Source organism: Camelus dromedarius, chromosome 14 (genome assembly GCF_036321535.1).
Source record: "Camelus dromedarius isolate mCamDro1 chromosome 14, mCamDro1.pat, whole genome shotgun sequence".
Lineage (NCBI taxonomy): Eukaryota > Metazoa > Chordata > Mammalia > Artiodactyla > Camelidae > Camelus > Camelus dromedarius.
This window is the reverse complement of record NC_087449.1, coordinates 42,364,760-42,379,979: the sequence shown is the minus strand read 5'-3', so window position 1 is coordinate 42,379,979 and position 15,220 is coordinate 42,364,760. Positions and strand designations below refer to the sequence as shown.

General features: G+C 38.4%; 1 protein-coding gene across 3 annotated transcripts in view; it reads left to right on the top strand.

Annotated features, from left to right (window-relative positions):
* ZMPSTE24 (zinc metallopeptidase STE24) overlaps window positions 1-15,220 on the top strand; it is a 47,199-nt gene that overhangs the window by 26,907 nt on the left and 5,072 nt on the right. For 2 of the 3 annotated variants that reach the window (XM_064493703.1, XM_064493702.1), the window contains exons 8-9: window positions 5,454-5,558; window positions 6,961-7,104. In XM_064493703.1, the coding sequence (XP_064349773.1) occupies window positions 5,454-5,558; window positions 6,961-7,104 (249 nt within the window). Of the gene's footprint in view, window positions 1-5,453; window positions 5,559-6,960; window positions 7,105-9,629; window positions 11,337-15,220 lie in introns of those variants that run through there. The other variant, XM_031464882.2, reaches the window with a different exon arrangement.

Genomic DNA, 15,220 nt, shown 5'->3' with positions numbered 1-15,220 from the left:
TTACTCCTTAAATTAGCATTATTATTATTTTATACAGTCATTAAGTTTACCTATGTGCTTACCTGTATCTTTGCTTACCATTCCCTATTCATCTCACATCTTCCTTTTAGAAATCACTTTTCTTCTTCTAGAAGTATATGCTTTAGAAATTTCTTTGCAAAATTCTGCTTTCTTTAGTTCACTCTTATTCTTGGATATCACTTCAAGATTGACAGCTATTTATCTTAGCACTTTAAAAATACCATTCTATTCTGTTCTGGTTTTCTTTGTTCCTGTTGAAAAAGTCTGCTCTGAGCTTATTGTCTTGTCTTGTCTTTTTTTTTTTTTTTTTTTTTTAGTTCTTTCTGGTTGTTTTAAAGATTTCTCTTTGATTTTTGTGTTGTGAAAGTATGGACTTCTTTATCCCAGTCCTGCCTGGGATATATTTTGGTTTCTAAAACTAAGGACTCTTGTCTTTCCTGAAGTTTTAAAAATTCTTTGCCATTATACCTTTGAGTATTGCTTCTTTCCCATTCTCTCCACTCTGTCTTTCTAGAATTCCAATTAGATGTATGTTATACCATCTCATTCTGGCTCCCACAGGTGCTAACCACTTCTATTTGTCTCTTGGGGCTGCTTTCTGTAGTTTTTCAGCTCTACATTCCAGTTCATGGATTCTTTCTTTAGCTATATTTAATCTGTTCTTTAGCCAGTCCATTGTGTTTTAAAGTTCTATTTGGTTATTTTTCAAGTTGGTCATTTCTTGTAGTCTCATATTACTTCCTCATATTTTTAGTTCCCTTTTTTATATAAAGCATGCTTTTTTATGTCCTGTATCTGATAATTCCACTCTCTGAAGTCTTAAGGGGCTAATGCTGCTCCTTATTGTTTTTGTTAAATCTTACTCATTGTGGCTTGTTTTCTGAAGTCTTTGGTAATTTTTATTGTGAGTTCATAATAGGTTGTTGATCTTAATCTTCAGGAATCCTGAGGGGTCTGGGTTTAGGGTACAGTTCTCAACAGAGGATTTGCATTTGTTTCTGTCAGTTGGCCCCAGTGCTACCAAGCCAGAAGCATTTTAATATCTCAGCTTGGGGTTTTCTGGACCATGCAGATAATGATTTTGAATTTTAGTAAGAGACTGTTTTTTTCCACGTTAGATGAGCTTGACACAGTTGGGTTATTTTGCCAACATATTTTTTCCTAGCTCATTCTTTGACTCAGAGTTACAGCCCTTCATGGGTTTATGCAAGGGATCTCAATTTCAACTCCTCACCTTTGACTTTCTCTTACTTTCAAATGAACTAAACTATATTTTAAAAGGATATTTATTTTACCTTACTAAGCATTTTTAGATGTTTTCCAGAGTAGGTGTGTGTTGGTGAGTGAATGTGGGTGTGCACACGTGTGAATGTGTATAAGATTAAATTGTTCATTGTGTCTTGGCATTATTTACATTGAATCTGGGAAGTTTATAAACAGAGAATTTTATTTGGCTTTGTACACATTATATTTTATCTTTCATGTGACCACCTGCCATTTATGTTTAGTTATTTTAAAAGCAGTACTATAAAAAAATCCAGAACTCTAATAATATGCAAATGATTATATATCTATTAACTGAAAAATTGTCTATTTTATTTGATAAATGTTGAACATTTTTCTTTTACATTCATTGTTGTATAAAAGTTGACAGCACAGGTCTCTGGCATCAGACTACATCAGCTTCACATGCCAGGTTTTCTATTTATTGGCTGTGTGGCCATAGGAAAATTAGCTAACTTCTCTGTGCGTAGATGTTCTCATCTGTAAAGTGGTAATAATGAGTATACTTCTCTCATATGGTGATTATAATGTATACATGAGGTAATACAATATTTAGCACAGAGGTTCTGGTACATAGTGTTTGGTAAGTGTTAGCAACTTTTGCTGTTTTTTTTTTTTTCTTTCCTGGCCTATTCTTCATGTGTGTTGAAGGAAAAAAAAATATATGCATTTTATATATATATATATATATATATATATGTATATGTGTGTGTATTTACATATGTATATATATATTTGTAATGTTGGTTTGAGAGGCTATAATAAAATTAGGGGAGCAGAGTGAGGAGGGTATAGCTCAGTGGTAGAGCAGTGCTTAGCGTACATAGGGTCCTGGGTTCAGTCCCTAGTGCTGCCATAAAAATAATAAACAAACAAACCTAATTACCCTCCCCCCAAAAAATTAGGGGAGCAGAACTCCAATAAATTTTAACATGAAATGTTACTTTATTAAAGTAGTAAACATATTGTTTAAAAGTTCAGAGTACAAAAAAGTGTATAATAAAATATGTTTCATGTTCCTCCCTTCTCTGTGCTTCTCACCCCCTGCCACGCCTGTCCTCCCACATATTTCAACGCTGTTAGCGTCTTCTGACAATTACACATCTCCTTTTTCTATATATGTATTTTATTTTCTATTGACACTATTGACTTTCAATTATGGTAGATGAGAATTTAGCTCTTGTCCTAACATCTGCTCAACTTCTCCCTTCTCCCAGTTCTTCCAGTATACTCCTGTTACAATTCTTGGTTTAATTAATATCAAAACATTATTGAAAACAGTATTGTAAACATTATTGTAAAACAGTATTGTGCCTATTCACTGCTGAGCATGCCTTACTTTTTTCCCCTCTTGCTTAATAATTTCTTTTTAAAAAAAGTGCTTAATTTTCCTTGTATCTTTTTGCTAATTCTTTTCATAACTCCTGCTATCTCTCAATATAATTTTCTACAAGGCTAATTGCATCATTAACCTTACTAGTTTTAGTCCCCCTCATCACTCTCACACGGTGACAAGAGATCTCTGTTCTCTTTAGATCTTTGAGGTGGTCTCTCTGAAGTTCTGCTCTGCAGCTTTCATGCTGGACTTCCTTGTGGTCATCCTTTTCCTTTTCCTTTTCCTTTTCTTTAGGTTGGAATCCTAAAGTGTTGATTTACTGTGTTCTCTTGATAATGTATACCTTCTACTAGTTTCTTCAGGTTAAAAAGATGGTATGGTGACTCAGGGAGTGTGATGATGGCGGCTTGTCTTTTGGGTCACACTGTTCAAATCTGGACATGTTATCCTCTCTATCTGGTGTATACTTCTCATTCTGGCATTGCCCTTTACCATTAGAGATTTCCTTCACTTCTCTCCTATATTGGATCTTCTGTGTTCTATCTTCCATGACTTTCTATTCCTTAATTTACTCCTTCATTTTGGTAAAGAACTTCCTCTAGTACTTTCCTGAGAAAGGTTGCCTAATGAAGTTTTTGAGTTCTTGCATCAGAATGTATTCATTTTTATGTCACTTTGGCTAGGGTGTAGATTTCTAGATTGGAGATACTTTTCCTTCAAGATTGTGAAGGCATTGTTCCATCATCTTCTTGACTCCAACACTGCTGGGGAGGTGTCTGAAACCATTCAGGGTACTGATCCTTAGTATGTTACTTTAATTTTGCTTTTCTGGAAGATTTTTGGATCCTTTCTCTGTGTTCTGAAATTTCATATACCTTGGTGTGGATCTTTTTTTAAATTGATAATTAGTTTCAGGTGTACAACATAGTGGGTCCATTTTTATCCATTGTGCTGGGTGTGCATTGCATCCTCTTAATTTGGAAATTGAGATCCTTTGATTCTAGAAAACTTTCTGGAACTTTTGTTGATGATTTTTCTTCTCTCCATTTTTCTATTCCCTCTTTTCAGAGTTTCTGTCATTTGAGTGTTGGATTTTTTACACTGAACTTTCTTATCTTTTCTCCCATACTTTTCCATTTCTTTATCTCTTTTTGTTCTGCTTTCTGGGAGATTGCATCATCTTCCAGTCATTCAATTAAGCTTTAATCTCCAATAATAATTTTTTTCTGTATTTTCCATTTTTAGAGCATCCTCTTTTGTTTCAGTGAGTTCAGTATTTTATCTGTCTGAATCTTCTTACATGATTTCTATTTCTTCCATATTGCATTTTTTCTGGGTCTGATTTTCCACCATCACAGCTTACCTTGTATATCTGATAACCCTTGTTTGTTTACTCCTTAGGAAGAGAATGGTACTAAAAACCTGATTAAAATCTCTGAGCCTGTAGATAAGGCTTATCACCTATGAGCCTCACTTGGGTAGGCTTTTAGTCAGAGAATATCTTCAGATCTTTCCTGGTCTAGTGGTTGGAGTTTCCAGGGAGTACTCTTTTAATCTTTTGCCTGGAAGGTAGTGTTCTGGGCAGCCAGGTGTTGGGAGAGAGCTAGTTTGGGAGAGGAAGTTCTCAGTATTCAGTGTACCATACTAAAATGCAACCAAATACATGGTCTCTTGCTAGTGTACCCTGGCCCTCAACTGTGTCGAATTCCTAGTTGAAAGGTTCTTTTCTTTTGCCCTATCCAGAGAAAATGAGGATGAGTGGAGTTGGAGAAGGAATCTGGAGCTTTAACCATTTCTCAAATGGCTCTCACACAAATCTTATTTTAGCCACTACATCTTCTTCCCCCAATTCCAGAAGTACATGATATTGTTAGTTTCAAGCCCTTTGAAGACTGTGGTGTAAATCAGGCTGGTTCTGTTATCTCCCCTGCTGGCTTACAATTCAACTTTCTTTGGCATGGCTAGTCTTTTATCATTTGTCCATCTGCTTTCCTGCTTGCAAAATGCTGCTACTATTGCCACCTCTCTTGTGTTTCCTTATCCTTGTGAGTTTATATCTTAAAAAACAAACAAACAAAACTCTTGACTAGTTTTATGGGGGGTTTTGTAAGGAATAAAACTAGGTGTGACTGTTCCTTCTGCCATTTTAAATTGGAAGTCTCAGTTTTTAAAATGGCAATTCATGATATTTTTGGAGGTCATAAATGATATGTGCTTATTTATAGATAATTTGGAAAATAGGAAGGATATTAAATAGTTAAATATCACCGTATTTTACCATCGAGAAAAACTACTGTTAACATTTTGATATACTTTGTCTGTTTTCTATGTTTGTGTATTTTTACATACCCATTCACATTTTTCATTAATTGGAATCATAGTATATATTTTTAGCTGTTTCCTGCTTAATTTACCTAATAAACCATTTTCCCATGTCACAACATAATCTTTGAAAGCAAAATTTCTAATGGGCTTACAATATGGCTGTCACATGATTTTGTCATGATATATTTAACTGTTATCCTATTGATAAAGATTTAAAAATTTTTTTTCTAATCTAAATTAGACTGTAAGCTTCATGAAGTCAGAATACGTCTGTCTTGTTTATGATTCTGTGTTCAAGCTTAACCCAGTGTCTAACATGGAGTGGTTCAGGGAATGTTTTGTTAAATGAATGAACAGATGAACAGTTTTGTACAAAAGTCTGATTGTTTCCTTAAACTAGACTCTAACACAGACTCTTACGGGGTTAAAAGATACAAACTTTTTGAAGCTTCCTGATAATTTATTTTCAATTTCTGCTTTGATTCAGAATAAGAAACAAGGATGTAAAAATGAGGAAGTGCTTGCTGTACTAGGCCATGAACTGGGGCACTGGAAGTTGGGACACACAGTCAAAAATATCATTATTAGCCAGGTAAGTTTGGAGTGACAATTCTCTTTTTATGGGAGGATAGTCAAAATATAGATATAGCAGGCATGAGAGTTCATATAGTAGAGAAGTTAAGGCAGACTCTATTCCAGGCTACCTGGCCTCACATCCCGGCTCCCTGACTTACTGCCTGTGTGACCCCAGGCAGATTCCTGAGCCTCTCTCTACCTCCATTCCCTTATTGAGTGGTGATGTCTCATAGAACTGGTATCAGAATGACATGAGTTGCTTAGCTATAGGAGCTGTGAAGATCAAAAGGAGTGAGCCTAGATAAGTAGGGCATTAAAATGCTTTTTTTTTTTAAAACATTTTTTGCCCTTTTGAAAGTATTACACACCCACTGAAAAGAAATTGGAAAAGGTGGTGAAGAAGAAAATAATTCCTGTAATATTCCTCCTCTGGGTATTAATACCACTAACCAAACAGAATGACCACGGTTTTCAGGCTCTGGGTGAAATAGAACTATATTTTGTTGACTGGTTCTGAGCATACATGGCCTTAACTGAGTCTTAAATGGGTCTCTGTATCTTTCTAAAAGGCCACTGGGTGATGGGTTACATGGGAAGACTTGTGTACCCCTATAGGCCCTTTCCTGTTGCCTTGCATCTGTAAGTATAAATGTGCGTTCCTTGGCTTGAAGCTATATTGTATGGATACACGGCAGTGATTAAGACATTAAATAAGTCCAAATCCAAGTTTAACATAAGTATTCGGTTTAATAAGGAAGACCACTGCCCCTTGTATGAAGGAAAGGGTCCAGTGGAATCAGCAGACCATGAGGTAATGGGCTGGTTCCTGAGGTAGCTTATCAGGACTGGGACTGATTGCCTCTTCTGATAGATTGGGCACTCAGCAAGAGCCACTAGAGGGATGCTGTGCTGTTGATTAATGCACTGACTTCATCCCTGGCACTTTGGCCACTTTGGCCATGAGCCCCTTGACCAAGTCCTGGGGTGGCTGCGGAGAGAAACTGGGTAACATCCACAGAGCAGCTGTCTTCTCTCCTTGTTCGTTGAGGGCCTGTTTTGGTGAGCATTCACATTAGACCAAAGTGTTGTCAGACTCTGGGCTAATATTGGAAGTTTTTCCACGTGCTTCTTTTCCAAATCTTATTAGCCATCTTCTAGTTTGTTCCAAGGCCCTGATCATCCAGCCAAACCATTATTTGCCCACTTACAATGAGTTAGTATATATGTCCTCAGCTCAGGCTCTCTCTTCTTCTAGAATAAAAGTAACTATGAAACTACCTAAATAACTTTTTCTGTGATCACACTAATATCATTCTTAAAAATCACATTAGGATGTCTTATTCTACTTTCTTAGTACTACTGAGCCCACAGTGAAATAAGCTTAGTAATAACTTAGAATTTTTGTATCCTTCTTCTAGATGAATTCTTTCCTGTGTTTTTTCTTGTTTGCTGTATTAATTGGTCGAAAGGAGCTTTTTGTTGCCTTTGGTTTTTATGACAGTCAGCCCACCCTAATTGGACTATTGATCATCTTCCAGTTTATTTTTTCACCCTATAATGAGGTAAGGTATAATCTTTAAAATTATCTCACATATACTCTTGCCAGTTTCAAATCCAGAACCTTTAAGGTAGTGACAAAAGAAACAGACAAGGGAGTGGGTGGGGGCATAGCTCAGTGGTAGAGTGTGTGCTCAACATGCAGGAGCCCCTGGGTTCAATCCCCAGTGCCTCCGTTAAGGGGAGGAAATAAAAATAAAATGTGTATTTAAAAAAAATTTTTTTAAAAGAAAGACAAAACTGTAGTTTTAACAGGCAGGTGAAACAAAGTTTTAGTCCCTTGATTTGCTGGACAGTATAAGAAAGTAGCAGAAAAACCCAATCCCAAATAATAAGTGCTTGTATACTGTTAGGGAAAAAAAAATGGAGAATTAGACTTCAGTGGTGAAAAGCTTGATATAACATGTACCTCAGAGACTTGGTAGATGGAGATTAACTATTGGAATGCTGTGTCCTAGACCACATATTCCCCAGTGCTTGAGTGAAAATCTGTGTGTGAGGGGACAAAACAAATAATCATTGAATGTATGTATGACTGGACTGGATAAGGGAGGCTGTATGACAGTGTTCCTCTAATTGTGTTCTCTGACCACCTGCTTCATAATAGCCTTAGGGTCCCACCCCAGACCCTCTGAATCAGAAATGAGTGTTTTATGATAAGTGTAGTTTAAAAACCAGTTCTCCATGATTGATCAGTAGGGAGACTCCATATATATGATGACATTGATTAATGAGACTGTATTAGTAAATCTGGTGATGGCAACATGTCATGATACTAATTGATTTGGCTTCCAAATTAAGTCAAGAAGTAATATTGAGGGTCTTGAGCTATTTCCATTCAGAAGGTTTCTTTCCTGGGACAGGTTATAGAGTTAAGGTTTGAAGATAAGCAATTTCTTCATAAAAGGTGGTGGGGCAGTAGGGTGTAGGGTGTAGGGCACCAGGAAAGAAAATGGAAGAATAAACCGTATTTGTCTGGCATTGTCCACAGAATCTAAATGCATTTTCTGGAGAACTGAGATTTATTATCTTTAAGCTCTGAATGTCTTGATTTTTTATTTTAACTTTTGTTGAGAATATTTATAAAATGCTGTATATAGTTCGTATTTCTTGAAGAGCTTACAGAAGTGATATTGAGCTTACCTTAAGTGATATTGTCATTTCTGTCTTTACTCACAATTCAGGAATGCCTTAAGGACACTGAGCTGTGTATACTAAATGCCCCAGATTGCTCCACTCTTTAAGCAGTTGTGCAATTTTTTTACTATTTAACTAATTTTCTTATCTCTTCCCTCACTGTCAGGCTGATAATCCTTGCTAATATCATCCATGTAACTTTCTGTTACGGTCGTTATCTGTTTCTAATTTTCTTCTTCAATCTACCATAGACTGGGAAATCAGATAATTAAACACATTAAGTAAGAGTTACTAGACTCTGACTGAGTATCAGTGTCCTCTCATAAGTAAGGCACCAGTAATGCTAGTGGTTATCCTTTGGGCATCTAATTTAGTCTCTCAGGGTTTGGTTTTGTTTCCTTATATTGAGAGGTTGAGTTCACTTCAAAAAATGTCTAAGTAAATGTGAGGTATTAGAGTAATTTGAAATGTGATTAATTCACAGAGATATTAGCAACTGTTTTAAAAACCTTGGAGAGCTTAGGAGACTGGTTTCCAAAAGACTAGATATTTAAACAGAAGATCTTATGTTTAATAACAGTATTTAAGAGATAATCATAGGAAAGAGATATTTTCCTGGGGAAAACTACCCTGTCAAGAAGAGTTTGGGAACTATAGCAGAGCAGATGAGGTGCAGGTTAGTATCTGCTTGTGTTTTTATATTTTGTGTACAGCGTTATGAAGGGGACAGCTTCAGAGTGGTCACCCTTAGAGACTGAATATTTATTCTGATGAAGCTATCATAGCTCAGAACACTATAGAAAATTCTATTTTGAGATTGTCATTAGAGGCTGTAGTATATGTTTTGGGGGATGTTCTCAGTGAAGACTGTCATTATCCTTTAAAGATAGATAAGTAAGCAAGAATTTTTTTTAAAAAGAGAAAGTCTGAATACAAATCACACATCTAAACTCTGACTGAGGAAGGTGGTGTCCATGGCTTTGGAATCATCAAGAATTTCAGCACTGCCACCTTCTAGCTGTGTTACCATGAATGGGTTATCTCACCTCTCTGAGATACGCCTTCCTCATCTGTAAAACTCGAATAAGAGTAATTACCTAGCAGGATTGTTGGGGAATGTGTAAAATGCCAACTCAGTGCCTGGCACATGGCAGATTCTCAAAAATAAGTGTATCTTTGGTAAGATTAACATTTATTTGGATATATATCTGTTTCTGGTCTGCTTGCTTGATGGTGGAGGAGGCTCACTCTATAATATTCCCTGACCCTAGGCTTTCTTTTGGCCTGCTCTTTCTCTTATCCTGAGCTGAACTTCCTCTGCAGTCTTGATTCATGAAACCTTTGACAACAAAGAGGTGAGCAGTGGTTAAAATGCTTTTATTTACTTTTTCAGGTTCTTTCTTTTTGCCTAACGGTCCTAAGCCGCAGATTTGAGTTTCAAGCTGATGCATTTGCCAAGAAACTTGGGAAGGCTAAAGACTTATATTCTGCTTTAATCAAACTAAACAAAGATAACTTGGGATTCCCTGTTTCTGACTGGTTGTTTTCCATGTGGCATTATTCTCATCCTCCACTACTAGAGAGACTCCAAGCTTTGAAAAATTCAAAACAAGACTGAGTTGCCCAGGCTCTGCAACTGAAGACATTTCTGATTATTTCTGTCCTGGCAGCATGTTCCGGCTCTTGATGTTTTTAAACTTTTTTTTTTTAAAGAAAAATTATTAAGTACAGAAAAGCCAAGGTTTAAATACATTTACTATCTCATTTCAAAAATGATTTTAATAATTCATTTCTTAAAGAAAACACAGGATGAAATTTTGAGGCTTAATGTTTTTAAAGGCATACTTTTATCTTTAAAATCTAGTTTACCATCAACTTGTAAAATTATTTGAGAAAATACAGAACTTGTTTTATTTACATGTTTATATGGAAATTGCATATAAGGTGTTGAGGGCCATACGTTTAAAAAGGGAGCAGCACCTCTGAATCCTCTCTGTAAGGCAGGAACAGTGGTCCTGAATCACTGTGCTCATACCTAACTTGAGACTTATTTTTACTTTCAAGCTGTTATGATTTAACCTGGCCAATCAGTGTTTTAAATAAGGAAGAAAGATAATAATTGGTAAGGTTGATGTTATGTAAATGCAAATAGTTATAAATATGCTTTACTGTTCTACCGAATTTCTCTGTTCTCTCATGCTATACACTGATCAGGAGTTTCCAGTAGTGCTTTGAAATTAGAAATTATGTACAGAATGTTTTAAATCATTAAGTTTTGTTATTGTTTTTAAGAAAACCTCAGTCTTTGTCTTTTTTTCCACCTGGTGGATATGAGTCCATTGACAGTAAGCTAGTATTTTTCCAAAAAGTCAGCTTTTTCTTATTCATATTCTTTTATTCAATAAATAGTACTTTCTTTTACTTAGCAGAAATTGCCATGTTGCACAGGTTTTGCTATTTTAAAAGTGGGAGAATGTGGAAAGAAGAAGAAATGACATTTTAAGAGACATGAGGTTAAAATACAGAGGATTCTCTTATGATGTTACAGGAAAAAAAATATAATTTCCTGTCTCTTTCAGGAAGCTGTAGTTTTTATTTTTCTAATTTTTATCAGTAAGTACTATTTAAACAGACCTGGTTCCATTTTAGGAAATTATAGTTCTTGATGTGCCAATAATTTTTATTTTCAAAACAAATATCACAAAAGATTTCCTGTTTTCAAAGCTATGTGTTTGACTGCTTCAAATCTCTGTCCAGTTTTTGAATGAGAACTGCTTTTGTGCCTAGAGCTCCCACCCACTGGTGATTCTGGGCATTTATTCCAAAGTGGGATCAACCGTGCACACTTGTTATCTGGCCAGAAGGTTTTTTGCTCAGCTGATACTTGGGTGGTGTCTTTACATGGAAATATAATAAAAATAAAGATTAGTTTAGTATTGCATTATTTATTTTCCTAAGGCTAAAAAGGAACAGTCCTGTGATTTTATCCAGCATCTTTTATCTGTGACTTCATGCTGTGATAACTGCCTTTCCTTCCTTCTGTGCCTTTAAATACAAATTTCAGTTCTGCACAAGTGAAACATTAAAACTTGCCAATGCAGATTGATGTAGTTTGTCTTTAATTGGACAAAATGTGTCTTGTCGTTTGTTACCTAGATGTTTTCTCATTCCATAGAGGAACCGAGTGCTAGTACATGAAGGAAGCACCATCGCTGTGCCCTTCGGGGCCTTCCTCCTGCTCCACTCCGGAGCCTCACCAGTTCTTTCTGGTGTTTCCTCGGAAGCGTCATTCAGAACCATTCCTTCTCCATTTTCATAACCTCACGTTGTGGTGGGCCTGTCTGGTGTGCTCCAGTTACCTCTTTGGTCTTCCTTACATGTGGCTACAGTGACTAGGTTTTTAATATGTGATTGTTTTGATCTAGTCCCCTACAGTTTATGGAAGGCATAGGGATAGCCAGAGGATACTGGTAGATTCTTGAGGTACTGCCAGTCAGGGGAAGGAGTAGAGAGGCCAGCCAAGGAGGGAGAGAGGTGGTACTCTGCACCCTGATACGTGGCGGATATGCAGGGGGCAGAATGGCGTAGATCAGGGCCTGGGGTAACATGGCATGACCTTAGCAGGGTTGCTCTCTGAATTGAAGGCAGAGTCCTTGTTGTGTGTTTATACTATTTTTAATCTGACTTGGCCCTTTGCTGAAGTTTCAGAGCTACTGGTAAATTTTACCTGTTTTTAGAATAGGAGCTGGGGTTAATTAAATGATTTTAGTACCATTGATGGACCCAGCTTGTCCTTTACTTTTATGTTCTCACTGTCACCCCTAGTCCTTTATGTAGCATTCCCCTCCCTGAAGAATCCTTCTTCCACTCAGTCGTTGTCATCAATCTTTTGGATTCTTTTGTACATATATACTTTATACAGCTTTGACTGTTTTGAGCGTTCTATCATCATTAGCAGAAAGCTTACCAGTTACCACTTGAGGGCCTCAAGTTCTGTCCTAAGGGCTACCCAAAGACTGTTACAGAGAACTTCTTTCCCAAAACTCCTGATTTTACACTATATTGATGTTTGTCATTACGCTATGAACAGTTTGGTGGAAAGGCAGAAATCATCCATAGAGGAGGGTGGTATAGCTCTGTTCAGGCAATACGGATAGGGACACCTCTGCTCTTCTCTTATGATCCAGGATGGTTTCCAGGGAGGACAGTTTCCCAAACAATTTGACCAGAGGCAGGTATGAAGATACCCCCATGTGTTCTAAAAACCTGTGAAACCACGACTCTTCTCACCCAGTGAGCTGGGATGAAGCCAGCATCTCAGAGAAAAGCCTCGGCCTTCGGGTCAGAGCTCTTCTCTGGCTCTCTGCCTGATGGTTGACAAACAGGGAAGGTTAACTTAAGGGTTGAGATCCAGGGCAGGGCTCTAGAATGCAACACATCACTTACTAGGAAGACCTTGGGTAAGAAACTTGACTGAGCCTTTATTTTTCCCTCTATTATTTGGTCAGCAAATATTGTGCCCCGACGCTGCACCCAGCTCTGCTCTAGGTGCTGGGGAATACATTCATAAATAAACAATAGAAAAAGCCCCAACTCGTGGAGTTTGCACTCTAATGTGGGGAGACAGACAATCATGGTATGTAAAACAGATACTAAGTGATGATACATGTCTTAGAGAAAAAGGAGACTCCGAGGTGTTATGGGGGAGGGGAGGAAGGGAGTTGCGAATTTAAACAGGGTGCTCATAAAAAGGTGTCACTGAGAGTAACGTTTGAACAAAGACCTGGAAGAAGTGAGTGGGCGATCTGAGCAGGTAGTTTGGGGAAGAGTCCTCCAGGAGGAGGAAACAGCAGGTGTAAAGGCCTTGATGTGGGAGTGAGCCTGGTGTGTTTGAGAAATACCTGGAGGCCAGAGTGGCTGGGTTGAGGTGTGCTCAGAAGAAATGGTGGGAGATAGTCAGAGGGGTAGGGATGCGGCAGAATTTGCAGGGCCTTGGAGGCCATTGGAGGAACTCAAGCTTTTACTAGACTGCAGTGGAAGCCCTCAGAGGGTTTTGGGCCAGGGAGTGACATGATCTGATTTAAATTTTAACAGGATCACCAGCTACTGTGTTGAGCAAGCATGCAAGCAGGGGATTGGTTGGGAGGCTCTTGAATGCTTCTGGCAGGAAGTAAAAATGGAGACTGGGATGGTAGTCTGGGAAGTGGTGGGAAGTGGTTGGATTCTGGAAGTATTTTGAAGGCTGAGCCAGCAGGATTTGCTGATGGATCAGATGTGGGGCTCCAGAGAAAAGGGGAAGTAGAGGATGCCTCTGGCATATTTAAAGCAACAGAAAGGATGGTTTTGCCAGTAACAGAAATGGGGAAGGGGGAAGGGAGATGGGGGATTTTGGAGGGGCAGAGCATTTGAACGTTTTGGACATGCAAAATTGAGGTGTATAGACATCTAAGTGGAGATGTTGTAGGCAGTTGGATAAATAAATTGAGTTAAGGAGAGAGATCTGGGCTAGGGATGCATTGATCGAATATAAAGCCCCAAAACTGAATGAGATCACAAGAGGAGTAAAAAAAAAGATGTCATCTAAGGACCAACTCATGTGGTGCTCCGACTTCAGATGCTGGGGAGATGAGAAACCAGCCAAGGAATCTGAGTAGGACAGGATGATGAGCTAGAAGCCAAATTAGACAACTGTTTATTCCCATAAAAGAGGGCAAAAATACGGGATGGTAGCTGTAGGCAGAAGTGGGGTTGATAGATTTTATTTTTTAACATGATGAATGGGGATACCTGTTTCAAAGGGCTGTTGTAAGCATAGAATGAAATCATGTTTGCAGGGTGTTTAGCACAGTGGCTGATGATAATAAGAGCTCAGTAACTGGTTAATAATAATGATAATAATCATCAATAATGATATTAATAATTCACCATAATGGCTATGAAGTAAATAAGCACAAAAACCATAAGTGCCTAACCCCACTGGCAGCTGGGGTGAGAAGAGGATTGCTAGAGGACATAATCAAGGTGTGAAAGGGGAGTGGGAATCTCTAGACAAGGGCGAGGGGGTGGTATGCCGGGGACAGAGGTACAAAACCATGAGAACATGGGGAATTTAAGAATTATGAGAAGTTAGGAGTAAGAAATGAGACTGGAGAGGAAGGCAGGCTTGTCTGCCACAATAAAGCAAGTGGATGTTATCCTGAGTGATACAGTCATTCGTTTAGCTATTATGTATTAAGTCCCTGCTAAACACCATGCTTTGTTGTAGGCTCTGAAGGTACAGCAGGGCACAGGACAAAATCCTTTGCTTCATAGACCTTACTTTCCAATCCAGGGGAGAAAGAATAGCACTCATGGAATGAATGAATATTTGCTAAACAAGTGGGTGAAAAGGAGATTGACAAGGTTGGAGATGAATTTGCGATGAGGGCTGAAGGCAGGAGGAGTTAAAAGATGATGCAGATTTCAGGCCTGGGCACTTGGTAGATGGTAGAACTAGTTATGAGATAGGGGACCCTGAAGGAGCCAGTTAGGGGCAGGGAGTGATTTCAGTTTTGACTACAGTTTTGGGCAGGTTGAGTTTGAGGTGCTTATCAGAGAGGGAATGCAAAGGGGCAGAGGACACATTTTGCCTCAACCACTTGAGTTTAGTTGGTTGTGGCCTATGAACAGCGTGACAGAGGCTTATTGACCAAGGCAGCTGGCTGTGGGGCCCTTCACCGATGGAAGCCTTGCTTTATGGATAAGAAACCAGCCCACCATCTATCCTGGCGATATTTCTGCCCTTCCCAGGATCCTTTACAGCAGCCTCTCTACTGCTGCTCCACTGCTCTTGCCAGTGCCTACCTGGCAGAAGGCTTCTAAGCCCACCCAGTGCCATCATACTGATACCCGCTCTTGGCAGTGGAGGGAATTACCTGGATGCTCTGGGCCATCTTGGAAAATGCCTCAGTCACAACACTGACTGAGACCAACTCCCTTCCTTCC